This window comes from Emydura macquarii, unplaced genomic scaffold, assembly GCF_026122565.2.
Source record: "Emydura macquarii macquarii isolate MOO-44397 ecotype Brisbane River unplaced genomic scaffold, CSIRO-AGI_Emac_v2 contig_1253, whole genome shotgun sequence".
Lineage (NCBI taxonomy): Eukaryota > Metazoa > Chordata > Testudines > Chelidae > Emydura > Emydura macquarii.
Window position 1 is genome coordinate 78,152,779 of NW_027131390.1, and position 24,975 is coordinate 78,177,753.

The 24,975-nt window shown below is 37.4% G+C and overlaps 1 protein-coding gene and 1 long non-coding RNA gene across 2 annotated transcripts in view; one reads left to right on the plus strand and one right to left on the minus strand.

Moving 5' to 3' along the window:
- LOC137153687 (sodium channel protein type 2 subunit alpha-like) overlaps positions 1 to 5,517 on the plus strand; it is a 186,679-nt gene extending 181,162 nt beyond the window's left edge. The window contains exons 26-28 of the mRNA XM_067549309.1: positions 2,338 to 2,442; positions 2,863 to 3,133; positions 3,605 to 5,517. Of these exons, the coding sequence (XP_067405410.1) occupies positions 2,338 to 2,442; positions 2,863 to 3,133; positions 3,605 to 4,788 (1,560 nt within the window). The 3' untranslated portion in view covers positions 4,789 to 5,517. The remainder of the gene's footprint in view (positions 1 to 2,337; positions 2,443 to 2,862; positions 3,134 to 3,604) is intronic.
- Positions 1 to 24,975, minus strand: part of LOC137153688 (uncharacterized) — a 166,581-nt gene that overhangs the window by 110,729 nt on the left and 30,877 nt on the right. The window lies entirely within an intron of this gene.

Here is a 24,975-nt window from a genome sequence, read left to right on the forward strand (position 1 = left end):
TAGCCTTTTTGGTGGCCATTACCTCAGCTAGGATGGTCTCCGAGATTAGGGCCTTTACCTCAGAGCCGCCTTATACAGTATTCTATAAGGATAAGGTGCGGTTCAGGCCACAACCAGCCTTCCTGCCTATGGTGATTTCCCAATTTCATTGTAATCAAGATATTTTTCTCCCCATGTTTTTTCCCAAACTGCATGGTTCAGAGGATGAGAGGAGATGGCATTTGCTGGACGTGAGACAAGCCCTGGTCTTCTACATTGAGCGTACGAAGCCGTTCCGGAGATCTGCAGCTCTTCGTCGCAGTGGCTGACCTGTCTCCACCCAACGCATGTCCTCGTGGATTACATCGTGTATCAAGTTCTGCTATGAGCAGGCAAGGATGCTGCTTCCGGGAACCATCACAGCGCACTCAACCAGAGCTCAAGCCTCGTCTACAGCCTTTCTGGAAAGAGTGCCTCTGCAGGACATCTGCAAAGCTGCCCACCTAGTCGTCGGTGCATACCTTCATGTCCCACTACGCTATCGTTCAGCAGGCGAGAGGGGCCGCAGGATTCGGCAGAGTGGTGCTGAGGGCAGCTCACCGGTAACTCCTACCCACCTTCAAAGGTATTGCTTCTTAGTCACCTGTAGTGGAATGGACATGAGCAAGCACTCGAAGAAGAAAACAAGTTTACTTACCAGTAACTGATGTTCCTCGAGATGTGTTGCTCATGTCCATTCCACAACCCACCCCCCATCCCCGCTGCCAAAGTTGGCAGAAAGAAGGGACTGAGGGGGCGTAGGGCCAGCAGTGCCTCATATACCGCAGCATGTATGCGGGACTCCAGGGGGTGCCAGAGCCAGCCCCCCGGGATCTGCTAAGGGGAAAAACATTCCTGGAACCATGCAGAGAGGCGTGCACTCACCTATAGTGGAATGGACATGAGCAACACATCTCGAAGAACATCAGTTACTCGTAAGTAACCTTGTTTTCTTCCATCACTGTAGAAAATCCAGCTCTCCGAGAGGCGGTAGTTAGGTCAACAGAGGAATTCTTCCATCAGCCTAGTAGTGTCTACACCGAGAGTTAAATGAGCTTAAATACCTTGCACAGGGCATGAAATTTTTGCAGCCCTAAGTAATGTAGTTTTATCTCCCTAACTGTGTAGTGTAGACTAGCTCTTATTGTATTAAGTAGCGAGTCAGATAAATTGAACCATTTATCCTTAGATTTAAATTCTGTTGTAGCCTTGATTTATTTATTGCATTGTGTTATTGCTAATTGGTTTAGATTAACTAGAAGTGAATCAGTGACTTTTGTTTAGCTTCACAGTTGTTTGCTTATTCTTTTAATAAAATTCATAAAAGTTTATTGGACTAGTTTGTCTTTCAAAACTTCAGTTTGGGAAAACAACCGATCCAAAGGTAAATCCACTGATTAGTCCTGAACCTATTTTTCAATAATTTGATTAAAACCCTATTACCATTACATAATCAGGAGGTGAAAGAATGGAGAACAGAAAAACAATTAGACACCGGTTTCTAACTATCAGAGGAATGATGTTCTGGAAGAGCCTTCCAAGAGGAGCAGTGGGGGCAAAAAACCTAGCTAGCTTCAAAACTGAGCTTGATAAGTTTATGGAGGGGTTGGTATGATCGGACAGCCTAGTTTGGCAATTGACTGATCTTTGACTACTGGTTGGAGATATGCCAGTGGTCTGTGAAGGAATGTTAGATGGGGTGGGTTCTGAGTTATTACAGAGAATTCTTTCTTGGGTGTCTGGCTGGTGAGCCTTGCCAACATGCTTATGGTTTAACTGATCGCCATATTTGGGGTCGGGAAGGAATTTTCCCGCAGGGCAGATTGGCAAAGGCTCTGGGGGTTTTCGCCTTCCTCTGTAACATGGGGCACGGCTCACTTGCGGGTGAATTCTCTGTATCTTGAAGTCTTTAAATCATGATTTGAGGACTTTAATAATTCAGTCATAGGTTAGAGGTTTATTAGAGGAGTGGGTGGGTGAGGTTCTGTGGCCTGCATTGGGCAGGAGGTCAGATTAGATGATCATATTGGTCCCTTCTGACCTTAGAGTCTATGAGAATTAAAACATTTCACTTTTATTTTGTTCCATATAAAGATTAAACAGCCCCATTTTTGTGGATTTTTCTAGCAAGACTTCATATACTTTTAAAGAATTCACTTCTATTCTGTGTAATTGATACATTTTGAGTCCTGAATTTTGTTTTTTGAAAGACTGATTATCTGTATAGTAAATTCTGTGGGTTTTTTATATATATTGGAATAACACAGTGAAATAATATCTCTAATGGCATGGTTGTAACCAGTTATTTCATTTCTTTACCTTGGAGGTCAAGACATCTTCATGACAGAAGAACAAAAGAAATACTACAATGCAATGAAAAAGCTGGGATCCAAGAAACCACAAAAACCTATACCTAGGCCAGCAGTAAGAATGCATGTTGTTTTACATTCATCTGAATTTCGAAACAAATTACAGTTGCAAGCGAAACATTTCTGGATGTTATAGCTGTAAATGGAAATTTATGCATATTTCTGTGTGGTCACAATAGAATCTTTGAATCTCTTCATGTGACAGCTCTCAGATACAAGAAACTATAAAACCAATCTATTTCCTGGAAGAAAATTTAGTCTGTCAGACTTTATTTTCTTTGTTTTTTCTTTTGTTTTTTAAAGATATTATGGTTCACTGATTCTCAGCCTTCCTTTAAAAAGAAATAAACTACATTAGGGTCTCTCTCTCTCTCTCTCTCTCACACTCACTCACTCACTCACACACACACACACACGTGAGAGAGAGAGAGACATATGTAATAATATCACACTTCCTCTTTCTTTTTTTTTCCAGAACAAATTCCAAGGTTTGGTGTTTGATATTGTAACAAAACAAGCTTTTGACATCAGCATCATGGTTCTTATCTGCCTTAACATGGTCACAATGATGGTAGAAGTGGATGACCAGAGTGATGAGATGAAAAATATTTTATACTGGATTAACATGGTCTTTATTGTCCTTTTCACTGGAGAATGTGTCCTCAAACTAATTTCACTCCGCCAGTATTACTTCACCATAGGCTGGAACATTTTTGATTTTGTGGTTGTCATTCTCTCCATAATAGGTAAGAAATAATTACATTAATAAGCAATCTAATGAATGGAAGGGAAAACATTTGTTTAAAAATTTTGTTTTAACAATGGAAGAGTTACAAGATCAGATAGACAGGTACTTAGCTTTCACTTCCCCCTGATTCTACAGTGAACCAGAAACATGTATTAGAACATTTATAGTAATCTGTACATTACCATTCTCAACCTCAAAAGCTGCAAATGGGCTTTCTTAGTACTTTAGTATTAATGTTAATATCCATTTTTCATAAACAAGTAAAAAGTGCCAAAACAAATATGAGACCTCTGCAATGTCTTTTAATAGACACTATTATGCAAAACTCAAGAATGCACATTATGACTCTTCCTATTCAGAATCTCCACTAAGGATAAATATGGTCTGTATTCATGTATGCTCTGTGATATGGAAAATTTAAGTCGTTATAAAACTGACTGGCCTTCTGTTTTGTATTTTTCTTTTACAGGTATGTTTCTAGACAAGGTGATTGAAAAATATTTTGTGTCCCCCACCTTGTTCCGAGTTGTCCGACTCGCCAGAATAGGTCGAATCCTGCGTCTCATTAAGGGTGCTAAAGGGATCCGCACTCTGCTTTTTGCTTTGATGATGTCTCTTCCTGCTTTATTTAACATTGGTCTTCTGCTTTTCCTGGTCATGTTTATCTATGCTATATTTGGAATGTCCAACTTTGCCTATGTTAAGAGGGAAGCTGATATCGATGACATGTTCAACTTCGAAACTTTTGGCAACAGCATGATCTGCCTATTTCAAATTACCACATCAGCTGGTTGGAATGGTTTGCTATCACCAATTCTTAACAGTGGAGAACCAGACTGTGATCCTAATATCGATCACCCAGGAAGCTCTGTTAAAGGAGACTGTGGTAATCCTTCAGTTGGGATATTTTTCTTTGTCAGTTATATTATCATATCATTTCTAGTTGTAGTAAACATGTATATTGCTGTTATTTTGGAGAACTTCAGTGTTGCTACTGAGGAAAGTGCTGAGCCCTTGGGTGAGGACGACTTTGAGATGTTCTATGAGGTTTGGGAAAAGTATGATCCAGATGCAACCCAGTTTATAGAATACAATAAACTGTCTGATTTTGCAGCCTCTTTGGATCCTCCTCTTCTTATAGCAAAACCAAACACTCTTCAGCTTATTGCAATGGATCTGCCCATGGTAAGTGGTGACAGAATTCACTGCCTCGACATCTTGTTTGCTTTTACAAAGCGTGTTTTGGGGGAAAGTGATGAGATGGATGCACTTCGAATACAAATGGAAGATCGGTTTATGGCAGCCAATCCTTCTAAAGTCTCCTATGAACCGATTACAACCACATTAAAACGAAAACAAGAGGAGGTGTCTGCCACTGTTGTTCAGCGTGCTTTCAGACTTTACCTTTTAAGGCAAACAGTAAAAAAAGTTTCGTTTATGTTTTGCCAAGAAAAGTATGATCTGCCTATCAAAGAAGATATGACTCTGGATAAGCTAAGTGAAAATTCAGCTAAAGAAAAAACAGATAGGACCCCCTCCACAACCTCTCCACCTTCCTACGATAGTGTAACAAAGCCAGGCAAAGACAAATATGAAAAAGAGAAATCAGAAAAAGAAGACAAAAGTAAGGACATCAGGGATAGTAAAAAGTAAAAGGAAATAAAGAATTCCATTCATGACAAATTGTTTACAGCCTGAGAAGGTGACATTTATGTCAATAGGACTCCTATAGGACGTCTATGCCAAACTGACAGTTTTTACATATACACACACACTCTCGCTCGCTCGCTCACTCACTCTCTTTCTCAAGGTTAGTGCCTATATCAAGACAGTGACCCATCATTATCAATCTGTGACTCTGTAGGGTAACAGCCTTGCCAAGAAATTACTGTTTTCATTACCAGCTGGTACTGATAAAGAGGAGACAATATTACCACTCAAACTGTAGGGACCATTAAAGGGGAGCAAATCTATAATTCTTAAAATGCGTGTGTGTTAATAACAAATATTTTAATGGCATAATTATATCCGTTCTGTGCATTTCAACAACCACATTTTTCCTGCTTTTAAAATATCTGCTGGCGCAGTCATTTGTTTTAATTCACATATTATTATATGTTGCTATTTTATGTTGGAGAAAGGAGATAAGAGCTCTTTCACAGATATTCAAGTGTCAGATACTATTTATTTGTTCGGCACGATAAGGCATGCCTGGTTCTTAACAAGACAATTGAAAAGCAAGGTCCCTGCCCCTATGAACTTAAATCTAAATCAAATCAGCACCATCACAAAAAGATGACAAGGTGATAGGGAATAGAGACAAGACATCAATAAATACCAGTAGAGGCGTTTGCCCTTGGAAAAGGGTAGTTATTCCCACAGAAAGCATATTAGTTTATTAGTTTCACTTTTTTCTTTTTGGTTTTAATCTTTGGTTTTCCTAAATAAATTTATTTATTTGTTGTTTTAAAATCTATATTTGGTGAGTTGTTATAATCTGATTCTCTCATGTTCAGATAGAAGTGATTTGCATGAAGGCATGCTGTACTTATAGCTCATGCATGGAAAAACAGGATATCACAAAGAGCAGCAGAGTTCTAACTGCTTCCAGGATTTCAGGTTGTCTCTTAAATTTGAGGTATTTTAACTATCATGAAATAGAACATCTAGAAAAATCATAAATAGAAAGTCACAGAAAATAGAAAGTATACCCACGAAAAGGAACAGTTGTTTGTTTGGGGTTTTTTAGTTGGTTGGGTTTTTTTGCCTTTTAACAAAGATTTAAATTTCAACAGTGCATTCTATATTTTATTCTAAGGTCTGGAGCTACATTCAATCTCTGCTTCTCTTATCCATGTGAGTAAATCCCATTTAAGATAAAGGGAGTAACATCTGCAGATCAATGGGAAAGTTAAGCACCTGTGGGACAAATACTGCCTTTATTTACATCTCATGCCAACAGATTGACCCTATTAGAGTTGCACAGGGGAGACATGGCAGGAGAGGTGTAAATCAGGAAAGAATTTGGTCCCCATATGTTTTGTCACGTGTTGTACTATATGAAATAAATCTTCCCTAAAACACTGAAATGACCAAATAGCTGTAGTTATTCTGCTGTATCCTGCAGTCTTTTTAATGTTATCTGTTCTCAGTAAGGCTGACACAATTGTCAATGAAATGACCTTTGATATTTAAATTGTTGTTTGACATAGTGGTTCATGTTTGAGCAAGGAAATAATGATCTGAGCACAGTATTTATTGCAGCAAATATGTACCTTAATAAGTCTAGTTTGCAAACTTTCAACAGATAATATGCTATATTCTGTACTATTATAAATAATTTGAAGGCTGTCACTGATGCATGTTTATCTGTACCTTATGCTTTGTTACTGTATCTTACGCCTTCCAAAGTTCAGAAGTCTAATATGGAAAGCCATGTGTCAGTGGAAAAGTGAAACAAATTGTTCAACCAGACATTATTCTTCATGTCAGTAAGCAATAGTTTGCTGCTTTAAGAGCTTATTTTTATTTTATTTTTATTTTAAAAAATAAATATCATGTGGTGTATAGCTGCAATATACAGGACATGTAAACTGCTTAACTTGTTGAAAATGTGGGATTAGGAAACAGTTTTATAAACTATAAATATTATTTTTAAAAATCACTTTATATTATTTTTTAGCATTTCGTACCTATAATAAGGAGCTGCAGTTATCCTGAAGTTTTTGTCAGTCATTTTTTTGTTCATTTCTATCCCTGTTGCTTTTTCATTTAGAAACTTAAGATATGACGAAGTGGGTAGTTGTAAGCTTCAGCTTATTATTATACTTGAATATATTTTAATATGAAATAGTTTTAAATGAAATGGGGACCATAGTTCACTTGCCTCTGAGTAGGATGTTCTTTGTATGTGGAAAAAGAATGGAGAAATTTGTTGAATTCCTAGAGCTGCCTGTGTGTCTGAAGTTTCAAGGTAGTCTTATTCTTGGAATCCTTGATCTTTCCCAGTGTCTGATTATATAAACTGTTATTCTTGTTGATTTATGATGCACTAGAACTGTTCAAAATATAATATGGAATCCACAATCTTTTTTTCACAAGAACAAAATAGTGAACTTGTATAATCCATCATATCAGAACGTTTTGTGTTTCTTACACAAAGTGGAGTTAAACATAGACTCCTTCTTTTACAAAAACTATTGATGTGTGGTGTATTGGTGAACTGCATGCTGGAAAATGTTTTCCCGTAAATAACGGCAAACTGCTTTATTAACCAAACAAAAGAATAAACATTACATTTTTATCATATGTATTTGTTCAATCTTTGTGTTTTTATTATGCAAAATTAATACACAGTAATAAATGGGCTGCTATTAAAATTAAAGGAGAATGCCTTAAGTGATGGGGCCTTGGCTCCTAGACCACAAGTTACAATACAGATCAAGTCAATATTGATAGAAATCTGTTAGCCGTCTGATTATTTTTTAAATTATGGGAATCAATTCAATTCAATTCAATTCTTAGTAAACAGCATCACAATACAGTAATAATAGGCACTTGTTCAGGACATTGTACCAGGTGGTCCAAGAAATAAATGGGAATGGTGATTTTAATTACCATTTTATCCTCACATGTCCCTCCAGATGAAGTCTGAAGTACTGGAGCAACATGGGGACTTTTGTACTGCTGATGCCCATGCTTGACATATTCTGTGAGCTTAAAGAGGATTTCAGCCTTCAACAATACCAGTATAGCATCTTCCACAAAAACATTAAATTTATTGTTAAGGAAAAACAAGAAAAATTAATTGTGAAAATAAAACATTCAATTGCTATAAAAATAATAAATGTTAAATTATATTTGTTCTTTGCATAATTATTTTAGATATATACAACTTAATAGAACCCGAGGCTGCTCTGGAAACAATCAGTATTTTTTATTGACACTGTACTTGGGTACTGTGCAAGACACAGAAGAGAACGCAACCCCCAGAAGCTCATGCTGTCTAAATATATGGAAGAGAAACACAATACCTTGGGAGAGGAAAGATTGATAGGACAAGTAAGAGGGAAATAAGTTTTTGGGTGAAATCTTGGCCTCATTGAAGTCAATGGCAAAACTCTCATTGACTTCAATGTGGCCAGATTTCACCCCTTATTTTTTGAGCTCTGGGTTCTGAGGTTTTACTGCTGTTTCCCTGCCATTGTTGAACTTCACAGAAATCACTGTCTTTTGGCTACATGCACTAATCCAGCACAAATTGAATTCATCTATATTTTAAAGGGAGAGGGTTGGAGGATTTTGGTTTATATGTAATCATCTGAGATCTATGGTTTAAAAAAAAAAACCTATATAAAAAACCTATATAAATGACCAAATAGCAATTGCTAGAGTTGGAAGCAAAACCAGCGGACCAGGGCAAAGAAGAGCCACCATTTTAATTATACCTCTCCCCCAACTCCCTTTGTGATGGAAAGACCCTTTACTCTTCAAAGAAACACATGTAACAGTTAAGGGATTTATAATATTGATGACCTGAATTTATCCACAATTATAAAATGGAGACAGCCTGCTGTGTTACTTCCCTCTACTAATTTTGATCCAAAAGATGCACCTTCTCATGTGAAAATTTTTGCTCTGTCAGGTTAGGAGTTTGCTTTAATAAAAGTGTTTTTACTGTGATCAGAACAATGTGCAATTGTAAAGGCTAAGTTAAAGGCCACCGACTCAGATGGAAGTGCAGTTCTTTGACTCCACTTAACTTGTTTGCACTGCTGAAAGAAAACTGTTGCAAAGAGAATTACAAATGTATAATAAAATATCCATCAAATGAATCAGATTTAGACTGATAGTTATAGTAAAGCATAAGGAGATCAAGACCATTTACATTAATATATTTGTTCAATTCACGTAGTCAGCCACCATATTGTAACAAATCTTTGGACACCTAGGACTTTGTGGTTAATATACTGCACCACGTCTACTCAGAAGTTACACTGTAAGTGTGTGCACTGTATGCTTGTGCTAATGGAGGATCTCCAGTGGCTGTTACCAGTGTAGTGCCTATGACAAATAGTTCAGCAATTCTGATTCCATCCAGTAGAAGGCACAAGCACAAAGCCATTCGTTATAATATTATGGCTGCTGTTAAAGATTTAGACAACTAAGGAATCAGTACATAAAATAAATTATAGAAATTTTCCCATATTATTTTTATCTATTGTAACTATTTTTACAGATTTCTATACACTCTATAGTTTTCATAGCTTGTTTTTCTAATGAAGTAAATTCAGATGATACCAGAATATGACAACTAAATTGCTTGATATGTCAGTGCAGCTTTGTTGATAGCACTTTTGCCTCTGGGCCAGCAACTTATGGGCTTAGGTTCTACAGCAGCAAATGCTCTCATATGAAGTGCTGACACTGCAATGCTAAGAAGCTGCCAGACTTATTTGAGATTGCAAAAATACAGCTGGGGTGGCATGGTGGTGGTCTATTAAAATGAAGTAGGGAATTGCATACATCACTTCTGTTTATATTAATGTTAACTCCATTGTGGACCCCCACCTTCTAAAATAACAATACAATGCCTCCTGTGCTAGATTAGATATGAAGTAGTGTATTGGTTGTTGTGGACCTAGAAAATAACTAAATTATTGTCCCCATATGCACCCAGAAAGGATCCTCTAGCTTTACAGTATATTGAGAGAAGCATCTAGACATATCTACAGTATAGGAATATCTAGTGGCTGGCAAACCTCTGCATTAACATCATTTCCAGTGGCAGGATGGTGTAAATGTGTTGATCTAGTTCCTTCTCAAACACAGTTAAGTTTTATCTCAGTGATCCAGTGTGCGGTCTTCACTGCTTACTTCATATTCTTTCTGTCTCTCCACTATCAAGTGAGAGCTGTTGCAGCATGAAACACAGACTTTTCATAGTGCTTGAAGAAGAAAATAGATCATACTGCAGTGTAACGCAAGCAAAGTAAACTGCGGCACATTCTCATCTCTCAGGAGAGAGGGGAAATCACATGCAGGAGGACACATGATATCTGCTGCAAGAACAACATTTGATGAAAATAGGGAAAGACACTTCATAAACAATTTATAACAGCCAAAAAGGCAGCTGTGTAAAGCACTTTGTGCACTATATTTTCTGTTGTCTGGCATACAAACAATTGGCTTTCTACATAATTATATATCAAAAAAAAATTCTCTACATAATTTAGTAAATATATAGATTTAAAATAGTTCGTCTTCTGGCTGGCCTCTATTTGTTTTGTTTTTTTAAAAACCCCTGCATAATGTTTTTATTGTATCTTATCTGTGATGGAAAAAAGACAAATTGTTGTAATGCAGAGAATGCTCTTTTGAGACTGTGAATGAAATATGTATTTTCAATTTTTAAAAGTAGTGAAACATCTGTACTATGTACATCCATAAGTGGCGTAAGAATTACATGTCTTTTTTCTGTGTTCTATAAAAATATCATGCTTATAAATACCATGGCAACCCCAGTCACATGGTATTTATTTGATTTCTAAGATACAGCAGCTGCTTACCAGATCAGTATTTGTGGAGTGCTGTGCTCAAGCAACACCTGCATTACTCTGTACATAGACGCACATATACAGGTATAGTAAGTCCTGCATGTCCATGCAGAAATAATGGGCATGCAATTAAAAAGGGAAAATCACGAGTGTGCTGTATCCTGGGCATGCAAAGAGTTAAAGTGCTCCCTTCTCATTATGCGCACACTTCATGAATCGTCACATCATTTTCACTGTTTTTAACTTGATTGTGACTGAATATGCCAAATTCTGTTTACAGGTGGAATGTGCCTGTTATACTGCTGAAATGTATCAGGTATGTTTAGGCAGAATGCACCTGTGGTATTGCAGAATGTATGAGACTGGAAATTGGCAGAAGGGAGGTGGATAAGTGGGGAGGCAAATGCAAGTGGCTAGGAGCACCAGTTTGGAGTGGTCTGGACCCAAAGTACAAGCTTTTTGACAGTGGAGTTGGGAGCATTGTTAAACCTATTCGTAGCACCTTCTTTGTTTGTTTTTTTAAATTTAAAATCTGGTATATCCTGAACTACTTTTAGAATTCTCTTTCCTATTTTTCTATCAAAACATCATCAAAATTACAAGTAAATGTGATAATTCATAAACATGTCCATGTTCAAAGAGTAGTGGACAACAGTTTTGGGGAGGACAAATAATAAAGCTTTGAAAATTTTTTCTGCTCGTGCTTTTGAGACTATTTGATTAATCTCATACTTGATTTTAATCCCCAAAGTGAGAAGTCCATATTCAGCAAAAGGTAAAAACCAAAAACAGTGAAAAGTAAGAGTATTACAATGATATAGGTGTTAGTAATAAGTTGTTATTAGTAACACCAGAAAATCAATTTGTTTCTAACCCTCTGATTTTTTCTTAAATCTGACTGCCTCTCCTTAATTGACTAAGAATTTATCCTAGTTGCCAAGTCTTCTGCAGTTTAAAAAAAAATTGTCCTATGACTTCTTGCAAAAATTTAACATTAGTTAATTTGGGGGGTGCGAATGTTTCTTTGGAGCCTTTTTAAGGCTATCTCATTAATTCCAAGATACCACTCCAGAGAGAGAATATGGCAATGAAGGAGCATATAAAGAATGGCGGAAGCAGAAATGAAAGACTCAGCAAAACTGAGCTTTTTCTCTGGTCTCCCACATGATCATGCAGCAAAATAAAATAGCTATTGAAATACTAAAGTCAAGCAGCACAGAAAGATTTCACAGCAAGTTTTTGAATACCAAATATTACATAATTTGGATATTAACACACTCTTAATAATCATTTTGCCATTCAAATTTTAAATGGTGGCAAGAATGATTGTGGTAGGTCTTGCTCTCCTTTGTCGTTGTTTTATGAGGAGGGAGGGGAAAAAAGCAGAATTAGTAAGTAACTCTTACTTCATTATATTCTTTCCTATTTTTTTTTTTTCATAAATTGGTAGTACTTCTGGGCTTGCCTTTCATCAGTGGTGTGTCAGAGGTTGGCCCGTGTCTCCCACTTTCCAAGATGGCAAAGGAACAAGGAAAATAAAAGGATAAGACCAAGATGTGCTACATCTGTGAGGTTCCTCTGCACCTCCTCACAGAGGCAGAGTTCTGTTTAAACTGTTGTCAGTCGGCTGACCCTTGTTCTGCCTCACCATGTCTCCCATGACTTCCTTCATGGGAGACTTATGGGAGAGCCAGATATTAGCCATTATGTTGGATTTTGTGTACAACATAGAAAAGAGGCAATCCCTGTCCTGAAAGACTTATAGTCCAAATTCTTAATTTTATCTTTTAATTTTTACAAATTAAATAGTTTAACGTAATACAAAAAATCTCTAAATGCTAAACTTCTCTGATTTCCATGTAATCAACTTTAATTTAAAAATAAAAGACCACATACTAATATTTGGAGCTGGTTGGAAAGCTTTTTGATTTAACTTTTTTTTCTGTGGAAAATGTCTTTTCAAACATTTCAACCAAAAATTGTAGTAAAAATTTGCAATGAAAAATTATTTTTTTAAATTGGTTTCATTTTAGCAAGAACAAGCACTCTCTTTTAATTCCCCCCTTTTTGCAGCGCAGAAAAGTGGGTTTTTAAGGTTTTTTTTTTTCTTGCCAAAATAGTTCTTTAATTTAAAAAAATGGAAAAATTCAATGAATTGTAATTAAATGAAATTTAATTTGAAAATTTCCAGGAAATATATTTATCTTTTTTCAACAAGCTCTACCAATATTATTTTGGGCAACAGATTGATTTTCTTCAACATAAATGTGGTATGTCCAGAGTCTACAGAGGTATTCAGTTGATGTTTAGTTAAGTCTGAATTACATCCAGAATGTATACAACCTTTATTCATTATTATTACTTGTTTCGTTTTTTATTAGGTTAAGTAAGTTCAGATTTTATGTTGCCACACCATAATGTGGATTTTGTTGGTTACAGTCATTAGATTTAGGATAAGATTTTTGATAGCCATAGACATCATGTTCTGTACTCTGAGTCAGAAATTTAGTCCCATGGGTGACTTTCCAGAATGTATTACAAAAGGTTAAATAATGAATCAGTTACCGACTTGGAATGTATGAAATGGTAGATCAGTGCCCAAAATCAGCTGATGTAATGGGAGCTCTATAAACAGTGTTTTGAGTGAGGCTGATTGATAATCACATTTTGAGCTAAATCTGAGTGCAAGTATATATAATTTCACATTTTAATTTCAAAGAATAAAAGGGGGGGGAGAATCCACAAATCTTCATGAAAATGTTTCCCACTTTCCAACCATCTCTATTTGGAGCCTCTTAGATATACATCTGAATTAATCTTGATCAAAGTTGAAAGACAATAGAAATCTATGTAGCTGAAAGTACTGCATCCCTTTGCAAGTGTTGTAAATTGACACTCCAGATAAGTATTTGCATGCTTTGTGCCATTGATTTTACCGAAGAGGAATTTTAAGTTCTCACGCCCAGGGTATTTCTCAAGGAAGAAGTTCTACAGTGGAGAAAAGAACTCAGTTTGTTTAGACCACCTTCTGAATGTTTTCTCAAATCAGTTCTTCTCCAGTTGTGGATTTTTCCCCTCAGTTATCTAGTCTAGAAAATGCAAAATACATTGAAATCCTAACAAGGTTGATTGCATTTAATTCTGAGCTGTTCAAAGTTCAATAATCTTGTGCTCTGGAAAATGTCTCCAATGTTCAAAAGTATTCTGGTATATTTTGCTTATCTGGAAGTCACTGAATATTTTGGCACTACTCTAAGGTATTTGATTGATATTCTTCCTCATCCCCCGAACCCCAGTATTCCCAGAGTGTGTCCCTGACAAAGAACGTTGACTGATTTCGTGGTGGGAATAAAATGTTTTCACCGTAAATCAAGCTGGAAAACATAAAAGGAGAGTAATATGACACTTTGTCATATGGGGGGGTTGTTTTGAATTTCTATATAATGTAAAACAGAGGTCTGCTCTAAAAGCCATTGAAGTCAATGGGAAATTTTGCACTGATTTCAGTGGTTTTGGCTTAGACTCATTGAATTACAGCCTTCCAGTTACAGATTTTCCAACTGGAGAGACTAATGCCCTACATTATTTTTTAACATTGGAGCCTAAATAAGATGATTCTTGGTCTTTTACACTGTTATATAAAGTTGAATCTTTCTAGTTCTCTTTTAAAACCACATAGGTAGAAGTACTAGGAGGGACTTGTAGAAAATACAGTACATGGGGAAGGACATTGATTTTTGTCAAGTTGGGTCTGCCAAAAATAAATAATGGTAAACTATGCCATTGCTTCAGGCCTTTGATGTAAGGAGTATAAAAGGGTTTAAAGATTTAACATGATTAGTTTCTTGAATTGGGTGAGATTTGTACTCCGAGGTATCTAAATCCCTCAGGGGAGAGTCAGTGTGGAAATTAGTTAAAGAGAATCTCACTGGATGGATGTGTCTAAGAGCAAAGCCTCTGACATGGTCTATTTACCACTATAATAATAGGGCACTGTATGTTTCTAAGACTTTGAGGCATCATATAGCGGCTATTTGAATAAAGGAATGCAGGAGGAGAATTGTAGAACAGTTCGACCACTGTTTTAAATAGATGTCCAAAGTTAAATGTCTCTAATAATTACAAAAAAGAAACTTTATCAAGCATCCTCTGCATCTGAGGCTAGAGAAGTAAGCCCCTTTGATATGGTCATTTAATGTGATGAATTATGTTTAATGTTTGCAGAATATTATGATTTGTAGTTTTGTCTGGTATAAAGCCAGATAGTTGAGAATAACATTATTCTAAAGAAATAAATGGATATTGATAAAATTCAGGGGGTGAATCTACGTGAAAATAGTATAAATAGGCCCCTCAATTCATGCATAGTCTGTAGACTATCAAGAAGGCATAGACTACTCTCAGCTTAGATCATCAAGATTAGGTTTTGATAAAAATTATTACAGGAGATGTTCCTGATTAACTAACATTGAAGCTAAGCATGTTGCATATTAAATAATGAGGAAAAAATAATAATTTAAATATTTCATTTAATTAACATTTTATTACATACCAGCATTAATATAATGTAAGACAAAAAAGGTGCCTTAAAGATTATTTTGTATTAAGGTTTTCTGCTCTTCAATTTACAAATATCAGAGTTTCTTCTTCTGGATTATTAAACGTCAACATCTGTGTCCCTTTAAGGAGCCAGAGGTTCACTGTGTATAAGGGTCCATGTAGTTTCTTTGTTGCCTTTCATGTAGTTTTCTATCACTGCAAAAGGGGAAACTATAGCTTTTCCTTATTTAAGTAAGACCTTTCATTCCATGGCAGTATTGTAAAATTGCTTTCCTTTAAAATTATGTAGGTGAATAGTTACGGGTCTGAGTAAAAGCTGTCTCTTGCAGCCATGTGTCCAATAGGCTCTATTTATTTTTAATTTATTCCTTTTTCTTTCTAGATCCAATAGTCTGGGGATTCATTTAAAACTACAATTAGTGGATGTGGGATTTCTGCTACTTGGATCTTCTGTTTTCAAAATCTTCAGCTTTACTCCCTCAGGAGGCAATGTTGTATTCCTAGGCTCTGCAGAAAAATGTCCATTGCTGTTAGAGATGATTTAAGTGCTGCTGCTGTTTGTTCTGTTTACCTGTTCAGCCAGTTGATTTAAGGAGGAATGTGCTGCAGAGAAATTTTGCTTTCCAAAAGTGTACTTTCTGTAACAAGTGGCCAAGTTTTAAGATATCTTCTTGATTTTGGTGGCCAGATCACTGAGTTTTTCAGACTCCATGGCTCTACCATCTTGACTGTCTTCCTGATCTGATTCTACTTTTATAATGGAGAGCTTTGATATCAGATATATTGTCTTTCTTAATGTTCCAAAAGGATTCCATAGAAGACCTAGAAAGCTATTTCTGGAGTTTGATTGATCAGGGAGCCAAAAATTAGCATTTCTAGTGAGAATTTTAAAAGGATCCATTTGGGAGCTCACAGAATCACTGCTTGGTTTCTGTGATGCATCAGGTGACCCTTGAGTGAGAGTTTGTGGCAGTTCAATGAAAAACTACAGAAGGATTATGTATCAACTTCTTTCTACTATTCAAGTTAAAAATAGAAATAAATGATTCAAATACAAAAACAAAGAAAACCTACTCGTTAACAAGTTACCGGCCAGTTTAGACCCATTTTTGCAACTCTTATCTCCAAATAGATGGGCCTTTTCAGAGAGAAAGCTGTTATGCCACATGAGTAATGACTGTAGAAGTGATCCCTAGAGACAAAATAATTTTAAAACTTTGGGGCCCAATTCTGCGCATGCTAAGTGAGACTGTAAAAAGTTACCATATCATAATTCTTTATTCACAGTAGCGGAAGCATTTTACTCCCATAGGAGCAGAAAAGACAGCTCAGTATGAAAGTAATTCAGAAGACCTTCAGAAGTGTTGTAAGATTATATTTGGTTATGGTATAGAAAATGTGTGCAAACAGCAGAAAAATAATAATTATCTATCATACACCGTTGAAAGGCAATGACTCCAGTGTGCATTGACAACAGTGTGAGTCTTTTCATTGATTTCAGGGCTTTATACACTCAGTGTACAGCTCACTAATACTTTTAATTTGTTGCGCTCCACTTCCTGCATGTCAAACAATCCTGCCCCCACTGAAGTCAATGGTAAAACTCCAAAGCAGCTGCATTATTTCAGAACAATTCTGGGGTGAAGCAGGGGGCAAAGTTGTGTCAGCATCCCCATGTCCACCTCCCTGCTGAAGTCACAGCTGACCGTGGGGTTAGTGGGCTAGTTCCATCCTGGGGATGGTACGGAGGGAGCAGGGTGATGGTGTGTTTGGGGGGCAGGCAGGCACCGGTGATAGGGGTGGGCTAAGGGGTCATTGTCCTCCCACTTCTTAAAAACAGGAGCCCCTTCCCAGCTGGCATGAGTGGCTCTGCAACCCATGCGCCAGGTTGCAATGCCACTCCTGCTGAGAGCTGTCTCAGTGATGGCCAGCCTGGGCTGGGGATTGGGGCCTAGTTTGCTCTGCGCTCAGCTCAGGCAAGCTGCCATTGTTGCTTCCTGTCAAGATAGTGGGAGAAGAGAGCAGCGCTGACAACACAGTGACTGGGTGCTGACACCTGGTCCATTTCATAGTGCCCCCACAGGCATGGGGGAGACAAAATACCACTAGCTGGTGAGTAGCTATAAAATGTGTAGGGGGGGGAGAACTGTCCCCTCAGCCCCATAGCAAATGATGCCCCTGCTCCAAAGGGAGTAGGATTGGGTGCCAAGTCCAATAACCGTTTGGAAATATCAGACGAAGAGAGCTATAACTGAGCTGAAAAGATTATTTAAATTTTCTAATAGACCTTTTCCATCTTCTGTGATTCTGATTCTAGCCTTATTCCTGGGGATGCGGCTACTGATGTTTTTGGAGGTATTTTTAACAACTGATTTGAAAATTAATTTTAATGCCCATTCTGTTAGAAACAATCACTGCAGTTTTCCTTTTTCAATGTGTCCGAAGGATCCAATTCTGCTCTTACTGAAATCAGGCTTTTGTCATTGATTTCAGTGCAAGAAAAGTTTGGCCATTGATGTATTAGTTACAGGCTCCACTAAAATAGAACACAACATCCTTCCTTTTCTTTCTCCCTCATCCTAGCAGTGAAAGCAAAAGGTCTGCTTTTTAAATATCAATCAAGAAGACCAAGAATGAGTTTATTGCAACAGATTTTATAGGCAGTGGAGCTAAATAGTAATTGGATCAACCATTGCAATTATATTAGCACCAGCAAATAAGATACGGGTAACCTTATTAGCAAATAAACTTCATTGCAATTAGAAAAATTGTTAAAGGATGAAGAAATAAGGTAGTGTTCTTAAAAGTAAAAGTAAAATTATTAGAGGAACATGAAATCTTTTGGTATTAGTAGATAACCAGTTATAAGGAATTTTCCATTTCCAAAAAACGGATGTTTTGTGTAGAGAAGATACTGTTTGAAGAGATTTACAGTACTCCGTCTCCCATGGTGATGACAGAATGTACCTTTGTAGTAGTTATAATGTGTGCCAAGGCTTATGCATGAAGAAGTATAATCAGCTCCAAGATCCAAAACCTGGGGGCTGAAACCAGGTAAATAGTCACACAGATGGCCAGATAGACATCTAACTGCTTGCTTGTACTGGCATTTGTAATGTGAATAAGTGGCCCTCTTATCTTTTAAAATTAATGTGGCTCTGTGTGATGCGGAGAAGTGGAAAGGGGCTCTAGAAAGGAATAGTTTTCCTGCTCCCTCGAGATTTTTTCAGGATTTGATTACATTTTTGTTAATAGTCTTAGGAGTGTAGTTAAGGCAGCATTGTCAAGTCCTTTAAGTTTCAAGCTTCAGACACTTTAAAAGTTGTGCTGTGGGAGAAGACTCCATTCTGAGATTACACACATGACTATTCATCCCAATTGCACTAACTTTTATAAACAATAATAAAAGTGGGCCTTACACAGAGTTATTTGATCTTCTGTTGTATTATTGGGTCCAGCTGGTGGCATTGACCTATAAAGCCTGAAGTGGCTTGGATCCTGGCTCACCTCAGGAACTGTCAGTCTTCCGTAGACATCCTGCTAGTGAAAATGCGTTAGTTGTGGTGCTGGAGGTAGCAGTCACAGGGTCTCATTGTGAGGAAGCTGCCAGCAGGGCATCTTCAGAGAGGGCTTTGGACCAAGCCTATTAATACAGGTAGATAATAGGGGCATTGCTCCCCAACTTCCTCTGAGTGCGAATTATAAACTCTGCACTCCACACCTCTCTTCAAGGGGAAGCTGTGTGGCTGCCGCCTCCTGTAAGGAGCCAACTGAAGAATCCACTCAGTCGCTGCCTGTCTCCTCTCTGACCCTCTTCCTGTGGGGGGAGGGGCGGACAGGGCCATTTTAAAACCTTTGTAGGCCTTAGGCACACTTGCCTTCATAGGCCCCCCGACCAAAATAACTAATTTGATTTTAAGCTATTAATAAATAGTTTTTTTAAATAAAAATAAAAAAATATATATAACATTTTTTTTTCGTAGGCCCTGAAAGTTTCGTAGGTCCTAGGCACTGTGCCTATTGTGCCTAATGGATAATACGGCCCTGGGGGCAGAGAAGAAGTGGAGACACCAAGAAGTAGCCATTTCCCACAGGCAGGAACCTTCAGGAAGGCTGTGGGACTGCTCAGGACCCATGGAGGGAGCTGAACACCTGTGAGTGCTGTTTGGCGGGAAGTAAAGCAAGGAGAGAAGCAGGAAGAGAGTGACCCACAGAAAGAGGAAAGGAGACTGTAGAGGAAGGGAAGAACTAGCCTAGGAGCCTGCGAGGGAGAGACCCTCATTTGGGAGGGAATGGAAGAGATGAGGAGAGGAAAGAGAGTTGCAGATGGCAGGAGAGAGAGGGAGGAGGGGGAATCAGGGGAAGATAGGACACTGGTGGTTTGAAGGAGGAGAAAAGAGGAAGAAGGAAGGAGCTGCCTGGGAGATGAGGGGAGGAAGAGCAAGAAGAAACAGGAATGGGGAGTGAAGGATTCCAGGGCAGGAAGACCTCATAAGGGAGGCTAGAGTGGGGAGAAAGGCCAAGGGGTGGGAATGGAATGGGGCAGCGAGGCTTGGAGCTAGTGCAGAGAGATAGGAAAGAATAGGAGAAACCAGGGAGGGAGGGATTAGAAGCAGGAGGGTAGAACAGAAAAGTTAATCAGAGCGGAAAGGATAAAAGATGAGAGAAGAAAAAGAGATAAAGGCAGGCAGTAAGTAATCATGTTGTTTTACAGGAAGTTAAATGGCAAAAGATTTACAAGCTGTATTACAAGCAATAGGTTGTTTGATTTTAAATAGCATTAAGCATGAAAAAAAAGATGGGGTGAAACCCTGGCCCCATTAAAATTAATGGAAGTTCAGCTGTTGACTTCAGTGGGACCACAGTTTCATGCAGCATTCTTTAGGAAGATGGGCATGGAGGAGAGAATGGCAGCTCTGGGTGTGATGAGACATGGACATGCAGTAAGTTGCATCTGAAGAAGAGAGCTAAGTCTCTCGAAAGCTTATGTCTACAAATATTAAATTTGTTAGTCTTTAAAATGCCACAGAACTCTCGTTGTCTTTACTGTATATAGACTAACACAGCTACCCCTCTGGATCTAAAGACAAAGCAACACTAACAAGTTAACTTCTTAGTTAAGCCTTTTGGGGAAGAAGGTTCTGGAGGACAGCCAAAGAAACTGATGGAGAAGTTGTCTGCCTTGGAATGTCAGTATAAAGCAATGCTTTAGACAAAAATATATTCTAACGCTATTGTGGTAAAAAGTAAAATGATCTCAGACCATGTTATTGCTCTGAGTGAAAATCTCATATAAATACCTTACCAAACATTGCTACAAGGAGGGGGAATGATGTACAGAGGATTCTAAGGCCTGAGCATGCCACAAGAGAAAAGCTGTAGTATATAATGTGTGAAGAAGTTAATTTTTGCATTTGGTTCTACTTTAGCAGTTCATACATGTCACAAAAGCAGATTTTATCCCATTTTTGCATTGAGTGTACCTGATTGTGAAGCTTGGGCAAACGCTGACTGACTATCTGGTCCATGAAACTCATTTGTGTGCAGGTCTTCATTTTCATGAGTGCTGATATTAATCAAAATTCTCAAAATATGGGGGGCAAAAATGTAAGAGTAAACTTGAAATTAGTATGGGATAAATATATTTTGAACAATGGCTCATTAGTTTAAACAATTAATATGTAGTGCTTTTTATTTGTGTGATGCTTTGGAAGGTTTCACAGTTTTCAAATTTAAAACTGATAAAAGGAAATGTTTTCCTACCTAACGATATAGTAACCCAAGGAACTCCTTGCCACACAATATCTGAAAGCCAAGTAAGAATAATCACAGTTACGTGAGAGACTAAACGTTTATAAGAGAGAGAATCCCTCATGCTTCTTGATATAAGCTGACTACTTACTGTCTGTAGACAGTTAGTACTTCCTCTTTCACTGTGGGATGTTTGTTCTTTAATTGTCCATTATGGAGGTGAAGGGTCCACCATTTTTTGAAACAATTTATACTGGCTATTGTTGAATAGGACACCAGACTGGATGGATCACAGGTCTGATTCAGTATAGAAGTTACTATAGTTATTCTTCAAGTTTTATCACAGTAGTTAAGATGTTCTTGGGTAGTATTCCTTGCCTATGGACCTTATTCTCTGTGACATTCTGCTAGAGCCGAAGATTCACAATCTTCAAAACATAATGCAAAACTTTTTAAAAATTAGTCCTTTAATTATTTTATTTTCATCAATTACCATCCAGGTCTAAGCCTTGGTGCATATAGCAGGGCTCTTACTTTATTGGGATGCCCAGTGGAGTGACTCAGGTACTTCCATATTTATTTGCAAAGTAACCGTGAGGCAATTAGGTGTCATGGTTTGTAGGGGCAGCATAAATTTATTTAAAAAATCACAATTGTATTATACATTTTGGATTACTTTCCTGATAGAAATATTGTATTCAGTATAGAAATGTGTGTATGTAAACCTTTTATCAGAAATAATACTGCTGAGGAAGAGTGGCATATAATGCCAGCAGAAGAATTACTCCATTTTTGATCAGATTGGGGATTTTATTCATTTTTGGTCGAATGTTTTAGTCATGGTGATTTTTGCATTGATAGCCTTCAGATTGGACGACTGGAACACATGCTATCAGATAACAGGTACAGATGCCTCAACTAGTCCACCATGTTGTAGCAACCTCCTAAGTAATAAAAACTGCAGATAGCATATAATGCTTGCATTCCATAGCCTGTGCTGACCTCCAGTTCAGTAATAGCTCCATTTCAAGATACAAGTCTCAACCTTTAAAGTTTTTTCAAGAATTACATCTCCCCACATGTAATTGCGACAGCAGGTACAGCTGACAAAGATGGTATGGCTGACAAAGTACAGGTTGACATTCTCTGGAGCTTGAGTCAGATTTTTCAACTGATGTTCTTATTCTTTAGAACTTAACAACAGTGATCAGGATGAGCTCAGCTATTTGTAATTTTAGATCTTGCTGTAAAACTAATTTTCTCAATCAGGCTTTATATAGTAATGGAAGAATAAAGCAGCAGTGTTCTTCTGGAAAGCAGAAACCATTGGCTAAAACAAGAGAAGGCTGAGGATTCAAATACTATTTTGGAGAGAACTTGATACAAATCTTAGTTTATACCAGCATCTAAATACTTCAATGGTAGGCACTTCAAAATGTATACAGACAGACAATTAGAACTTGAATGTTTACAATTGTATTAGGGTCTGTGTAAACTTTAACATGGAACAAACAGTAACCCAGCAATAAAGCATATTTTGGAAGGTCCCAGACAAGGGAGAGACCAAAAAAGCTATGAATTTGTGTAGTGGATGTAATACTACCTGAAGTGATTCAGAAGTGGTCTACAATATTGCTTTATTGTTGATCATACACAGGAGTGTTTTTAACTATAAAACAGCTGCTATCTCTAAAGATTAAAATAATAGTAAAGGAATTTAGGATAGGTTTCAGTTAGACATTTAAAAAGAAAAATACTTATGTAAAACTGATTTTCCTGACAGAATCCTCAGTATAACTGAACTGGCAAGGTAAAAAGGACAGTCAAGAATGAAAAATAAAGACAAAATTAGGAAATATGCATTTATCTTTATGATGAGTGAATTTGTTGGCATAAAATAAATACATAACTGACATGCAGTTGGTGTAGTGCTAGGGTGTACTAGATTTCCTTGTGCTGGTTTCAAAAAAAATTTGATGCATTTATACATCTTAAAAAATACAATAAAACATCATCACATTATTTGGATACCCCAGAATAGTAGCTGCCTTTGAATATCCAATATTTGAATACATTATATCTGCATACTAGGTTTCAGAGCTGAGAAAATTATAATTATTTTTAGCAGCAGCAACACAGGATGGTCATTGTCTGTATATCCTCATCTTCACTTGAAAAAAAAAAAGAGTCCTTTTACAGTATCCCTGTCACCCTGGTTCCCAATGTCATAGGACAGAAGAATAAATCCTACAAGAAATCTCTATGGCAAATTTGAGAAAGGCATGGTATCTACCTCCTGGCAACAAAGGGGCATCATAAAGAACCAGAAAGTCCATGGGCTTTAATGCTGGTCCTAAATGAAGGATAGCATACATAACTGCTCCCAAGTGAGATTAATTCCAGAAATGGTATTTCCAGCTAAAACAACTTCAATAGTTATTTAAGGGTGATACAGTAAATTAATATAACTATTAGAAGAGTACAAGCAAAGTACTTTAAAGTTAATAAAACATGAGCATTAAAAAGAATGGGAATGATTACTTCAGCCAATGTCTCTTAATATTATGAATATTCACAGACATTGCCATCTGTGATGTACTTCGTCCTGGGTACTCTGAGCTCTATCTTGCTGATAGTAACATTCTTGCAGGGATGCAGAGTGAGAAGCTGTGTTTCAGAAAGCCAAGCCATAACATATGGAGGTCTTTGAAGATTAGGACTAGGATCTTGAATTGGATCCAGTACTCAGTAAGAGGCAGAGTAGCATGTGAAATGCTAATGTTGTTTGGTTTTGTTCACTTGTTTGTCTTAGGAAACAAGCCACAAATCTTTAGACAAGTTGCCACTTCTGTGTGGTTTCTGCTTTCTGTAGTAGACCAGCCTTGAAGTAATCGAAGTGTGGATCACTGTGGCCAGCTCCTTACTGAGAAGAGCATGTTGAAATGTGTTGCCTGCTGGAGATGTAGAATGTGTTTCTGGCCACAGCTGCATCTGGATAGCTAGCCATAAAGTTAAATCAGCTGTTAGCACCATATTTTGGTAAACAGAATGAATAGTTTGCAGCCTGCAGTCTTCAGAAGCTCTTCAGCTTGAAATATGCTTTTAACAAGCTGAATATATCAGTAATACTCAAATATGAGCTATAACCACAATACTCTAGAGAAGAATGTAAAGACAATGATTCCTTTCCCATTACTGAATCTTCTCCCATGCTGCCCCATATTCCTGGAATCCCCTTTTTGACCCTGTTTGTCATGGCTCCCATTTCTCCTCCTTCAAGCTTCTCTTCAAAAGGCACCTCTGCAAGGATATCCCCTCAAACATTTCCTATGCCCCATTGGATATTTACTTTTAAAAATAAAACATTCAAAACCTGGCACTTCGGTATGAATGCTTGTGATCCACTGTACAGTCACTGTCCTCTCGTCTCCTGGCATGTTATATATTTAGGCTGTACCTTGGTTAGGTTGTGGGCTTGTCTTTTATCACTTTGAAAATCTCCTTGCAGGCTGTGGTTGCTACATAAATAATCATGAACCATCTAATACTGACATTGATTTTTAGCAAATGCTTTAAAGCAAGTTGCATTTTTAATGTTAATGCTTACTATGGTAATTTTATACAAATTTCTAAATAAAAATAATTTCAAGAGGCAGTCAAGATTGGACTTCAAGCAAAGGGGAGCACAAGGGTAGAGAGGATGCCAGCCAATGCTTTGCTGAGCTGACAAATTTGTGGCCAGAACAGGTAGGTGGCCAGTGATTCTGGCAAGTCTCCCCCAGCGCAGTTCCTAGGCTTCTAATGAATCAAACCCAATATAATGCAAAAAAATAACTAATTTTGTTTTAATAATTTAAATTATATTATTCAAGGAGGCAAGATAATGAAATATTTGAATTAAGTAATTTGTGGGTTCATGTTTATGAGATTTCTGAGATCATACAGATGTCACTGATCTAGCAATACTCTACCA